Genomic DNA, 13263 nt, shown 5'->3' with positions numbered 1-13263 from the left:
TAAAAAGACAAATAATCAATAATTATGCTGATAAGAAAGAGAGGAAACAATGATATACGTTATTAGGAATGATTAAATGTAACCAGAAACAAACATTAGTTGTGTTATAAAAAGTGGTAAAGCGTAATCAGAGACCAACATTGGCTATATTGTAAGAAATGATAAAATGAACATAGAAGCAAACATTAGCTAAGTTATAAGGAATGGTAAAATATAACTGGAGACAAACATTGGCTACGTTATAAGAAATAATAAAATGTAACTAGAGACAAACATTAGTTACTTTATAAGGAGTGGTAAAACGTAACTATAGACAAACATTAGCTATGTTATAAGGATTGGAAAGTTGTAACTAAAGACAAATTTTAAAGTTCATCTCCTTGCCCAACCTTCACTGATTTTACGTTTAAAGATTAATTCTGGAACTAAAAAGTTTCTATTTCAATTACACTCAAGTAACTCAGCATTGAGCTTAAGGGCTCATACGCTAAGATTCGAGTTTCCATACCCGTGGTGAGTACAGTACAAACAGTTCAATATCATACTTAGTTTTGTGTTTAACACTAAACAAACATACAATTTCAAGTTTTGATGCAGAACATAAGTTTTTTGTTTGTTTGTTTTAATAGGTCGAATCCTAGAAAAATAAAAACTACATTTATCTTTAGGAACGAAGCCAAAATTCTTTTCTAGGCCGTATGGTTATAGTAGAAAAGCTTGTCACTGTTTCAAGTATTTGTTATGACACAAAATGTGTGTGTATGTTCTTTCTGGCACTGGTTTTGATAAAAAATCTGTTTAATGTTAATGAGACATTTGTTCTAATTTTAAAAGTTTCTCAAGGGCTCGTTTATTACCTTTTGAAAGTTAACGTCCCTCAAGGACAAGCTTTTCTCCTGTAATTCTATTTTCAAAGTATATTATCCCTTCAAACAAGTTTTATACCGTTTTCAAAGTTTAATTATCTTCGTGGTACATTTTTCCATACTTTTGAAATCTAGGATCCTTCAAGAATGTCCTTTATTTTCAAATTCCAACGTCCTTACGAATGTCCCCTTTATTTAAAATCTAGATAGAATCCATCCGATATCCTTTTTCTTCATAGTACGGTACCCTCGGAGAAGATTCTTTTTCTTCATAGTACGGTACCCTCGGAGAAGATTCTTTATCTTCAAACCTAGGGGTCTTTAAAGATATCACTTTATCTTCAAATTTTCAGTGTCCTACAAGAATATCTTCTTTCATTGAAGTCTAGGGTCATTCAAGTATATCCTTTATCTCAAAGTATGGTGTCCTCCAATAATAGGTTTGCCTTCGAATTTAGGGTCTTTCAAGATCTCCCCTTTGTCTCCAAAGACTAACGTTCCTCAAGAGCACCATTTATCTTTCAGGTTAGGTGTCCTTCAGGGACGTTACATATCTGTTTATTTATTTTCAAATTCCAGATTCCCATGCGAATTTCTTTTCTTTTTTTTGTCATCACAAAAGTTCATTAATGCATTTCAAGATATCCATCCAAAACTGGAAGTAAGGTGGAGTAGTATATACTTGAAAACTTAGTGAACGTTTCGCTATTTCACTTTGTTGCCCATACTTGAAATAGCAAAAAAATAGTAACGACAACATTTAAACTTAAATTGGATTTCTTTTTTTACCGCTCTGCTTTTTTGTAATAATTTAAAGTTTTAGGCCATTTATCGCACGTTGTTCGAAAATGCCCTAAAATGTGACATTTAAAAAATTAAAGAAAAGAACAGTTAAAAACATTAATCAAAAGAACGAGTTACTATAAGGCAGAGAGGGAAACGGAATAGGTTAACATACATATTTTGTATAATGGAAAATAATCAAAAATAGGCCCCGAAAAGGGAGTTACTATAATAAACACCAACTAAAAATTGAGAAATTAAAGAAAAGAACTGTTAAAAACGTTTATCGAAAGAACGAGTTACTAGATGGCAAAGAGGGAAACAGAATAGATAAGCATATTTTGTATAAAAGAAAATAACAAAAAATAGGCCCCGAAAAGGGAGTTACTATAATAAACACCAACTAAAAATTGAGAAATTAGCAAAAAGAACAGGAGGAAAACAATAAATGAGATGAAAAGTCAAATGAACATGATTATGGATATTGTACAGTAGTAACAACTGTAGAAATAACAAATAATTGAAACAAAATAGCGAAGGAAAAGGATAGAATAAACTAGATCAGATAACAAAGTAAAGGACTGGCACAAGAAAACAGCAAGTAAGAGAACGTTTCCTTATTTGAAGTTCCCGTTTGCTTGGCCTAAATAAAATCTACAAAAACTGAGTGACCTCTTAATGCGGAAGACGACGACCTATCTCTCATAAATCTAAACCTGTTGCCCAAACTGGGTGGACGAGTCCACCAGCACAAGAACCTGTTCTTCAACTTCGCTGATGTCAGCATATAAAGACTGCATATAAATGTCCACTCGGTTGACCAAAGTGTTTCTAGTGAAACATCCACCAAGTACATATTTGTATACATATTCAACGTGACTTAGGAAAAAAACGAGGCCACGCTTGTTATCTTAGAACTGGAACAAAAGAAAATCTGAAAAATGACAATATTAATTCACTGTAAGAGTAATAGCTTAGGAGAGGAAAGAGGAGAAAACGTCTTAGTTATTGGGAAGGTTGTTCTTTAACACGATGTGGAGAAAAGTTGTGATACGAGAGATGGGCGTTTCTTGATGATGCATTGGACATATAAGTCTGTTGTGTTTGTATATTATTTACGTCCTCAGTATTGTAGAAACACAGCTTGTTTAACAAATTCGTTTCCTTCATCAAACGGATTATGTAATATTATTATGTAATAAATGTTCAGTGTGGTAACCCACATTTATTAAATATAAAGTTTTCCGTGCACTAAATCAGTTTTTGTTACATCTGCTTCCAAATGTGACCTTCACAGTAAGTATACTTGTGTAATAGTTACTTTAAGAAACGATAAACGTTTTAGACAGCGAAGAGCTATTAAACATCGTTCTGTAATGAAATAATGCATTTTTATTTTGTTTCTGAAAGGGGTACAAGAATTGGATTCTGAATGTCTAATAAAGTGATTCAGCAGTAATCTAACGTAACTTTAACCAGTTCACCAAGTCAACACACGGAACGAAACTGAACTTATATTCACCTGAAACACGTGGGTGCGTTTATTGTGGGTTGATGAGACCCTGGAACTCAGCACATGCAACCCATTTTGCCCTATTGATCGAGACGATGTTTCCTGGTGCTCACATATCTGAAGAGCCTCGTTACCAGGCGTGCTCGATGACCACAGATCAACTTGTCTGCGCTGGGAACGAGATTGGGACGATCCACGACTACTGATGCTATCTGTATACTGAATAAAATTAATTAATACGTTAGTTTATACACACCCGAGTTTTAACGGATTCATTTATTTGTCCACCCATGCAAGTCACCTTCCTCTCTATATATCTTGTTCTGATGATCTCTTAATCTATTCACTCATCAATCAAACACCTATCTATCCATCATCCATTTTTACATAAGTTTATCTGTACCTTAATCCATTTGACCAATGTTGTTGTAGTCTTACCAAAAATTTAACTTAAAAAAATCTCAACACTGTTTAAAAACGAGAACTAAAACTTATCAGCACACAGGTTGATTATAGAGGAAGAAGATGATGAAACGACTACATCTCGCGACGATGATGTTGCTCATTTTTAACTGTCCAACCATGACTGTGTTTATTTCTGCAGGGTATATCAGTTACATTGGTTTTAATAGGGTTCAGTAATTATACCGGTTTTTTTACAAAGTACATTATCCACATCAGTTTTTGCAAGGTACATTATCTACATCGGATTTCACAGGATACTTCAGCTACATCAGTTTTTACAGGGTACATCATCTACATCAGTTTTAACAGGGTACATCATATACATCAGTTTAACAAGATACTTCAGCTACATCAGTTTTAACAGGGTACATCATCTACATCAGTTTTAACAGAGTACATCATATACATCAGTTTAACAGGATACTTCAGCTACATCAGTTTTAACAGGGTACATCATCTACATCAGTTTTAACAGAGTACATCATATACATCAGTTTAACAAGATACTTCAGCTACATCAGTTTTAACAGGATACTTCAGCTACATCAGTTTTAACAGGGTACATCATCTACATCAGTTTTAACAGGGTACATCATATACATCAGTTTAACAGGATACTTCAGCTACATCAGTTTTAACAGGGTACATCATATACATCAGTTTTAACAGAGTACATCATATACATCAGTTTAACAAGATACTTCAGCTACATCAGTTTTAACAGGGTACATCAGCTACATCAGTTTTAACAGGGTATATCAACTACATCTTAATGGTTTATAAATGATTCTAGTATCACAACAATTTAGTTGTCTCGTCTAATAAAATAGAGAACTTCGTCGGCTATTCTTGTAATACACCCACAGTCCACAGTAACGAGCGAATTTATGTGGCAACGGGACGAGGGCAGTGATTTGCCGGATACACAGTCAGGGCGCACGAGTTTTCAGCTACGCCCGATCCAAAATTCTGTTACGGGAAATCGGTATTGTTCAAACTTATGGAAAAAAAATCTGGACCAATTGGGAAAGCCCCTCGTTTATTTACATAAAGTTACCCGAAAAATAACCTAAGACTTCTTAACTCCATTCATTTGACACTGGAGGATAAATGCTTTCGCCATGGCAACCAGTATAGATAAGGATGAAGTTTAAGATGATGATGACATCGGAAACTAACGAAACATGTAAGGTCATTTTAAGTTTTTTTAAAGTTATTGTGTGAGGTAAATGTAGAATGTAGTTGTCTCACGTGCACTATGCAGATAATTAAATTGTTTAGTTACGAATGTTCTGTTTGCCTTATAGGCCAACATCTTTAAGGAACGTGAAATATGCTAAAGTTGGGAATATTACATGTAAAGAAACCCTATACCTTCTACAGGTGGACTTGTCTATGATGTAATAGGCTCTGTACCGCTTTAAAGGCGATATCAACTTTTGCCAACACAGAAATGATAATGTACTTAATAAAGAAATTAAGTCAAATAGGTTTTATGCAATAAAGCTTACGTGGTGGTAATGGTGGCCTCCAATAGCTCCTGGCTCCGCACGTGCCGTTCGCTCCGTCCGCCGGTGAACGACGTGGCCAGTCCGTGGCTCTATATTTTTTGTTTCTTCAACTTGGTGTTGATGGGTCGGCAGATTTTTATCCTCTCTTCCCCGCAACATCCCAGCTGTTATCTGGCTTTGTCCGTCGTTCACCGCGGCACGGAGGGGGTGCTCGTGCCGATTTGAACTGAGAAGGTTTGATTCGTGCCTAACGCTTAGTTTCGTTCGGGCTATCTGGCTGATTTCGGTGGCGTTCTCAGGTACACGGGGAAGCTAGACTCGCGCATGCACTGAAACATCATGATTGTATACCGTGTCAAGGTGTTTGAATACGACCTTGGGCACGTGGCGATCCTCTTGTACTGATACTATTTCTCGTGCCTTTTTTTTCTTTCTCGTGCTTTCATGGATCTTCAGTATTTACTGAATGTGCAGGCCTCTCTGTTACCCCAGGAGGTCAGCTTGGATATAAACTAGTGGTCTTCTTTTGGCGGCGAATGTTGAGAAAATTTAAACGAAATGACACAATTCTGGTAGATAACCGGAAAGTGATTACATCCTGCCTCCTGGCGAGTGACTTTGATGAAAAAAGATTTCTACTATTAATAGGAATAAGCTTATTGAACAATACACAGAATCATAGGAAAAGATTTTTTTAAGACTATATATATTTGTCAAGGATGTTTTAAGGACTTTTTAAGATTATATATTTATCTAGGAAGTTTTAAATGATTTTTGAAGACTGTATATATATATATATATCTGTCTATGAAGTTTATTAAAAGATTTTTAGACACTGTATATCTCTCTAGGAAGTTTTAAGGATTTTTTTAAAGACTGCATATATCTGTCTAAGAAGTTTTAAGGATTTTTTTAAAGACTGTATATATCTGTCTAGGAAGTTTTAAGGATTTTTTTAAAGACTGTATATATATCTAGAAAATTTTAAGGATTTTTTTAAAGACTGTATATATCTGTCTAGGAAGTTTTAAGGATTTTTTAAAGACTGTATATATCTGTCTAGGAAGTTTTAAGGATTTTTTTAAAGACTGTATATATATCTAGGAAATTTTAAGGATTTTTTTAAAGACTGTATATATCTGTCTAGGAAGTTTTAAGGATTTTTTTAAAGACTGTATATATCTGTCTAGGAAGTTTTAAAGGATTTTTTAAAGACTGTATATATCTGTCTAGGAAGTTTAAAGGACTTTTTTAAAGACTATATATCTGTCTAGGAAGTTTTAAAGGATTTTTTTAAAGACTGTATATATCTGTCTAGGAAGTTTTAAGGATTTTTTTAAAGACTGTATATATCTGTCTATGAAGTCTTAAATGATTTTTTAAAGACTGTATATATCTGTCTAGGAAGTTTAAAGGATTTTTTTAAAGACTGTCTATATCTGTCTAGGTGGTTTTAAGGATTTTTAAAGACTGTATATATATATCTGTCTAGGAAGTTTTAAGGATTTTTTTAAAGACTGTATATATATATATCTGTCTAGGAAATTTTAAGGATTATTTTAAAGACTGTATATATCTGTCTAGGAAGTTTAAAGGATTTTTTTAAAGACTGTATATATCTGTCTAGGTGGTTTTAAGGATTTTTAAAGACTATATATATATATCTGTCTAGGAAGTTTTAAGGATTTTTTTTAAAGACTGTATATATATATATATATCTGTCTAGGAAGTTTTAAGGATTTTTTTAAAGACTGTAAATCTTTATCTGTATATCTGTCTAGGAAGTTTTAAGGATTTTTTTAAAGACTGTATATATCTATCTAGGAAGTTTTAAGGATTCTTTTTAAAGACTATATATATCTGTCTAGGAAGTTTAAATGACTTTTTTAAAGACTGTATATATTTGTCTAGGAAGATTTGGAAAAGACAGAGATGTGTACTGGCAGCTTGATTTGTTTGCATTTTACACAAATTTAGATGAGAGCTGTCTGCACTAGCCGTCCCTAATTTAGCAGTGAAAGACTAGAGGGAAAACAACTAATCGGCACCACCCACTGCCAACTTTTGGACTATTCTTTTACCAATGAATAGTGGGATTAAGCATCACATTATAACACCCTTACGGCTGTAATGGCATTTCCAGTTACGGGGATTGCGAGTCGAGCGACCTTTCCACTGGTACAGCAGCCCGAAACGTTGTCTGAAACGTCCTAGAATGATTCACTCCCTTAACAGCGACTTTCAAGTATGGCGTCTTCTGTCTAAACGTTGTTTTAAATAAACGTACACTTACGTTCTATTCATATACACGTCATACAGATAACACACACCAACTTACTTATCGGACACTATGGTCCTGGTGTCTAGTGAGTAGCCTAGGAATAATTTACTGACTATATAAGAATACTTCTTCTGGCGGCCATTTTAATGTTCATCCCAACGAAATCAGCATGCTTAATATCTTGGTAAGCTTAGAACTGTTCTACTAAAGAGGACCGACACCAGTGACATCTCTAGGTGTCAGGTAAAGCAGAAGCACCAAAAAATTTAATATACAAATGCTGAGTGCTGGTTAGGAACTTGAGTAAATGTATAACAGCACTGCAACCTAGTGGTAAAATGACAAGTACTGCAGAAATAAAAGAGACGGGAGATTATTAGATTATGAACTCAGGAGCCTAGGTCCACTAGAAGATCATTAATGTTATGACGGCCCCGTAAGTAGTAGTTCAAAACATGTCACACATACAGAAACTAATACAAAGGGCACAGAAAGAAGCCATCTTCAGAAACGAATTTAACAGGAAGTGACGCCAGAAACAAAGCCGATTTGTGGATCTGGTTTGCAATAAACGTTTTGTAACGATGAATTTAGTGTTTCATTTGTGTAATGGTTACTGGCTTAACGAAACGAGGATTTTATTGTTTGGAAAAGTATTTGTTTGGAAATTATATATCAATCATTACAGCATATCAGAGCGAATGAGTGTAGCCAATTGGGGACATTTTTACATCCACGTTTATAAATTACTATCATCTGAACTTTTACAAGAGGTTAATTCTCATAAGAGGCTATTCTTTTCAATAATAAAATAGTACACGTATTAGCCCTGAAAAAGCCATGAAGGCAAAATTTTGGTTAAAATAGGAGTTGTCATATAACCACCTGGAATGTAAAGGTGTTTTTTTCTTCTCTAAATTTATTATCAAAATGAGTAAATCTCTACAGCGTACACTACAAATTATAAATAAAAATGAGTTTGTTAACTTACAAGAAGTTCTGTCAAACGTTTCTTTCAGATTATTCTATTTACAAGATGTCCTCCACAATGAGAATTTCGTCACCGGTATGCCTTCACTTACTTTTTTCTCAACTTTATATTTATCCTATCAGAAATCAATAACTCTGCTTGAGACATTTCATCAAACCCACTCGTGAGGAAATCAACTGAACCAACTGTTTTAAAATTAATATTTTTGTTTCAGCGAGTGCTTATCAAATGCTAACTCCGATGATGCTTTTCTAACTGTAATTATTTTCCAAAGTCAAGAACGGTGACACTGTGTACCGTTTTTGTTTTTAAATGTAGTTTGTTTGTTTCTTGTTAGGAATTTTCAGTGACGTCCTTCTTTGCGAACATTTTTCTAAAGCGTTTTCTGTCCAACATTTCCTGTTAAAAGTTTTAATATCCTTTTTTGTGTGTCAACCTCTGCAATCGAGCTAGAACGAAAACTAAAACCCCACCAACCTCGTTCCTTAAACAGCAAATGAAAGTAAGAAAAAAATATAATACATTGAATTAACGTAGATTTCTAGAATGAATTCTATTGTATTGAACTAAACAAAGATAATCGACATGATAATGTTGAAACATGATAAACGACTAGAATTGTAGGAAATCCACAGAAACATGCATTATTTTACGAGGATTCCAGAGGTGTATGCGGATCTATAATCGCATAACATTTAAATAAATTATGATTGTTTTTTTGTCAATAGAATTACATGATATTTTTACCCTAATTCAGACAATAGTCATGGTACTGTTGTAGTAACATTATCTATGAAACACTCTCCAAGAAACCGCGTGACAACGAACCAGAATATCTGGGTGTTCCCTTATCGAGATGAAAACAAGGCGGATTCACAGTTAACCTGCAAACGTATAGTAGTAAAATCCGTTAGTTGTACCAAGTGTAAATGTGAGCACGACGACACACCAGTTGCTCAAAACACAGCTAGTCATCAAATATGTGAGAGGATTTTCGAAGCAGGAGGTGCTGTTAAGCACCTAAAGAGAATTACTTTGTTTATAGGAACTATGAACTTACAGTTATCAGCCGACTTGCCTTCAAACTGGGATGATAGCAGAAGGACAGACCCATTCACGATCAGGTAAATAAACAGAGAAGTACATGAATTTTACAATGATAGGAGGAACTGAAATAATGATGAAATAGAATGACCACGAAATGTAGGTGGTTCACTTTAATAGCGTCTTAATAATTACTTAAAGAAAATGTCACAGCAAAATGATTCCTTGATCATGTACAACGGAATCACGCATCTCACTTTTAGGTTTGCGAATCTGATGGGATATCCCACCACTTACCAAAACAGTCATGTTTTCTACCGTTGTGTCGAAGATTGCTTTAAAAACAAAATAAAGTAATCTAGTGGTGTGTGCATTACTACGGTTATTACTGCAAATTATATATGTTTGTTTTCGCTAAAATGCAGATAGAATCGATTTCGTGTTTTGGTCTCTTTGTGTGTGTGTTTTTTCTGGTACTCTTCCGTTTCTTTAACTCTAAACTTAATGATTTGAATCCATACATATCCTGTTGGATTCTTAAACGCATTTTTCTGAATTATTTGCATGCTATCTGTTCTCGGATTTATGATGATGTCAGGTTATGGTTTTAACGCAAAGCTGCTCAATGGGCTTATTTGCTGTGTCCGTCGTAAGGAATCTAACTTCGGACTAGAGCGATGTAAGTCCTTAAACCTACTAATAACCCACTGAGAGAAGACTGTTGGGTAAATGGTTCATAACAACAAATGAGACATATAAAAATACTTCCAATGTTGTAATAGCTTTTTGTTTGTTGTTAAGCGCAAAATACACAATGGATTATCTGTACTGAACACATCACGAGTATCAAAACACAATTTTTAGTGTTATAAGCCATCAGACTTCTGCTGAGTCACCTTGGGGAAATATTGTAATTAATAGTAAAATGTTAGCTTTAAATTTTACTGCAGTGAAACAGGTTGAGATTTTACTGAAGTAATAGAAATGTCGTGTTTGTAATTTTACTGGGATATTGAAATAATGAATTTGGATTTCACTGCAAACTAAAATTATAAGAGTTGGGGTTTACTGGAGTACTGAAATAGTTAACTTGGAATTTTACTGGAACATTGAAAATATTAGATTGGAACTTTACTGGAACATTGATATAGTTAAATTGGAATTTTACTGGAACATTGAAATAGCTAAATTGGAATTTTACTGGAACATTGAAATAGCTAAATTGGAATTTTACTGGAACCTTGAAATAGCTAAATTGGAATTTTACTGAAACATTGAAATAGCTAAATTGGAATTTTACTGGAACATTGAAAATGTTAGATTGAAATTTTACTGGAACTTTGAAATAGTTAAACTGGAAATTTACTGGAACATTAAAAATGTTAGATTTACTGGAGTATCCATAAATAAAGGATTAGTGTTAAGCAACTAGTATATTGTAGACAATAATCAAAGTATAAAAATACACCAACACCACAACGTATTCAAAGGGTCTAAAACAATACAAGGTGTTTGTATCATATATGGGTGTAACGGTTGTCAACGTTACTCACTGATTGAGCACCTATAACAAAGCCTGATTATTCTGATCCATCATCGTTTATTGTTAAAAATGAAAACACTCTACGGACTCATGGTTCTTGTTCTTTGTATCCAGACCTTCTTTAGAAGAGTACTTCAATAAAACATACTTGATTAATGTGAAGCGAGTTTATATTGTTTTAAAATTAGTTGCAAGTGGTACATGAAAATAAACACAGGGAAACGTTTATCAGATCGTTGAACTGTAAGGAAATTAGGACACGTGAAATCAAATACTTTTAACAAGTACAGGTACTTCTGTAGTCTAAGCCCATAACTTGTCTTCTTATTACAGACAGCGACACCTCCCTCCAAACCAGTGCTGCTACTATTTTATTTCACTACTCTATTTCCCTTATTTCAGAACTTTGTTTAAATGCTCATTTCTGTATCCTCCACTGGGACAGCGGTAAGTCTTCGGATTTACAACCCTAAAATTAGGGGTTCGATTTCCCTCGGTGGACACAACCGATAGCCCGATGTGATTTTGCTATAAGAAAACACACACTCACCTTTGTAAAAAATCAAGTTGATTACTTAGTTTTAGTCCTTAGTAAATATTTCTTCTCTTTACGTAAAAAATAAATAAATATACGAAACAGATTTCTAGATAGAATAAACAACTAAGTAAACACCAGAAGAAGAAAAAGCAAAAATTATAGTGATGCTTTAAAAATGTGGTTTTCATCTCAGAAAGTTGGTGATACATTGTATAAATCATTAGGCCTAATATTTATCATTAAAACCTAGTTGGAATGTACATACTTGATTTGATGGTATGTGCATTCTAACTATGTTTTAATGATAAATCATTAAGCCTAATACTTGATTTGATTCTCATAACGGACAAATTAACATCAATGTAATAAAAAACTGCAACCTAACAAATATTTTAGTTTGTCTAAATCATGTTTTGTTTAGTCTGCAAGTATTGATAAAAAATAAATATTAGCTAACTTCGTCAGTGCCAGCTCTTGTGCACGTTTACTGATATACTAAAGTTGAATGTGAAGTAAACGTTTGTTGTAGGATACAAAATACTTTATACGGCTTTTCTTAAACCCCAGAAATCTGAACTATAGGACTGAATTACGTGACAGCATACATTAGATAGTAATTATAAACAAGGAAAACTTTCAGTAAAACCCCTGTTATTGGCTAACATCCGCTAATATCCTATTATTGGCTACTAATATCCGCAATCTAAAGTGCAGATTTAAAACACTACTGGATGAAAATTTCTTAGACAAGGAAGCTGATGCCCATTAATAGCCCCCAGTGCCACACTAGGATGCCCGCAGACTAACAAAGCTAAAAACCGGATTTCGATACCCGTGATAGCCCATTGTGTAGTTTTGTGCTTAATTAGAAAGAAACAATCATACTGATGATATGTTTTGTTTGTTTTGAATTTCGCGCAAAGCTACACGAGGGATATCTGCTATAGTCGTTCCTAATTTTGCAGTGTAAGACTAGAGGGAAGGTAGGCAGTCATCACCACCCACCGCAAACTCTTTGGCTACTCTTTTACTAACGAATAGTGGGATTGACCATCACATAATAACGCCCCCACGGCTGAAAGGGCGAGCATGTTTGGTGTTGCGAGAATTCGAACCATCGACTCTCGGATTAAAACATAATTTTGCTCAATATTAGATTAAACTATTCCTTATTGTTTATGAATTAATATACACACAAAACTACAATTACTAGGGTTAGCTTTATTGATGATTATACTACATCTCGTTAGGCTTAGTTTGTCGGTTAATCACCCACATTAAGCTTACCTTAGCCTTTTTATCTCGGGTAATAACACAGCATAAATGTTAACTTCTCATTACAGACTTATTACATTACACTTACATGTACTCTGAGATTTGTTCTCAACAATAAAGAAAAGGATGAAATGCATATTATAATTATTTTTCCGGATTTCAACATTATATTACTTTATCAAATACCTTCCCTCCCTCCCTCTCAGTGGCACAGTGACATGTCTAATGACTTAGAAACCGGTTTTCAATAACCGTGGGATGCAGCTTTGTGCTCGCTTACAAACAAACAATCTTTTATTAAAATAATCTAAAATGTAAGGCATACTCCAGGAGAAAAGAAAAAACATTATCTCCAGTAAAGTTGGAAAAGGTTAATTCGTAGCTTCAGTAAAAAAAGAAGATGACAATTCCAAGCATTTTCTTCCCTTTTTTTACATGCTATAAAACATCAAT

General features: G+C 34.0%; 1 protein-coding gene across 1 annotated transcript in view; it reads right to left on the bottom strand.

Moving 5' to 3' along the window:
- LOC143251752 (uncharacterized) overlaps positions 1 to 5720 on the bottom strand; it is a 55557-nt gene extending 49837 nt beyond the window's left edge. Inside the window, exons 1-2 of the mRNA XM_076502997.1 lie at positions 5139 to 5720; positions 3172 to 3381 (exon numbers count right to left, since the gene is read on the bottom strand). Coding sequence (XP_076359112.1) covers positions 3172 to 3381; positions 5139 to 5297 — 369 coding nt within the window. The 5' untranslated portion in view covers positions 5298 to 5720. The remainder of the gene's footprint in view (positions 1 to 3171; positions 3382 to 5138) is intronic.
- Positions 5721 to 13263: the final 7543 nt, after the last annotated feature.

This window comes from Tachypleus tridentatus, chromosome 6 (assembly GCF_004210375.1).
Source record: "Tachypleus tridentatus isolate NWPU-2018 chromosome 6, ASM421037v1, whole genome shotgun sequence".
NCBI classification, from domain to species: Eukaryota; Metazoa; Arthropoda; class Merostomata; order Xiphosura; family Limulidae; genus Tachypleus; species Tachypleus tridentatus.
Note: the sequence above shows the minus strand (reverse complement) of the source record. Positions and strands in the feature narration are given on the sequence as shown.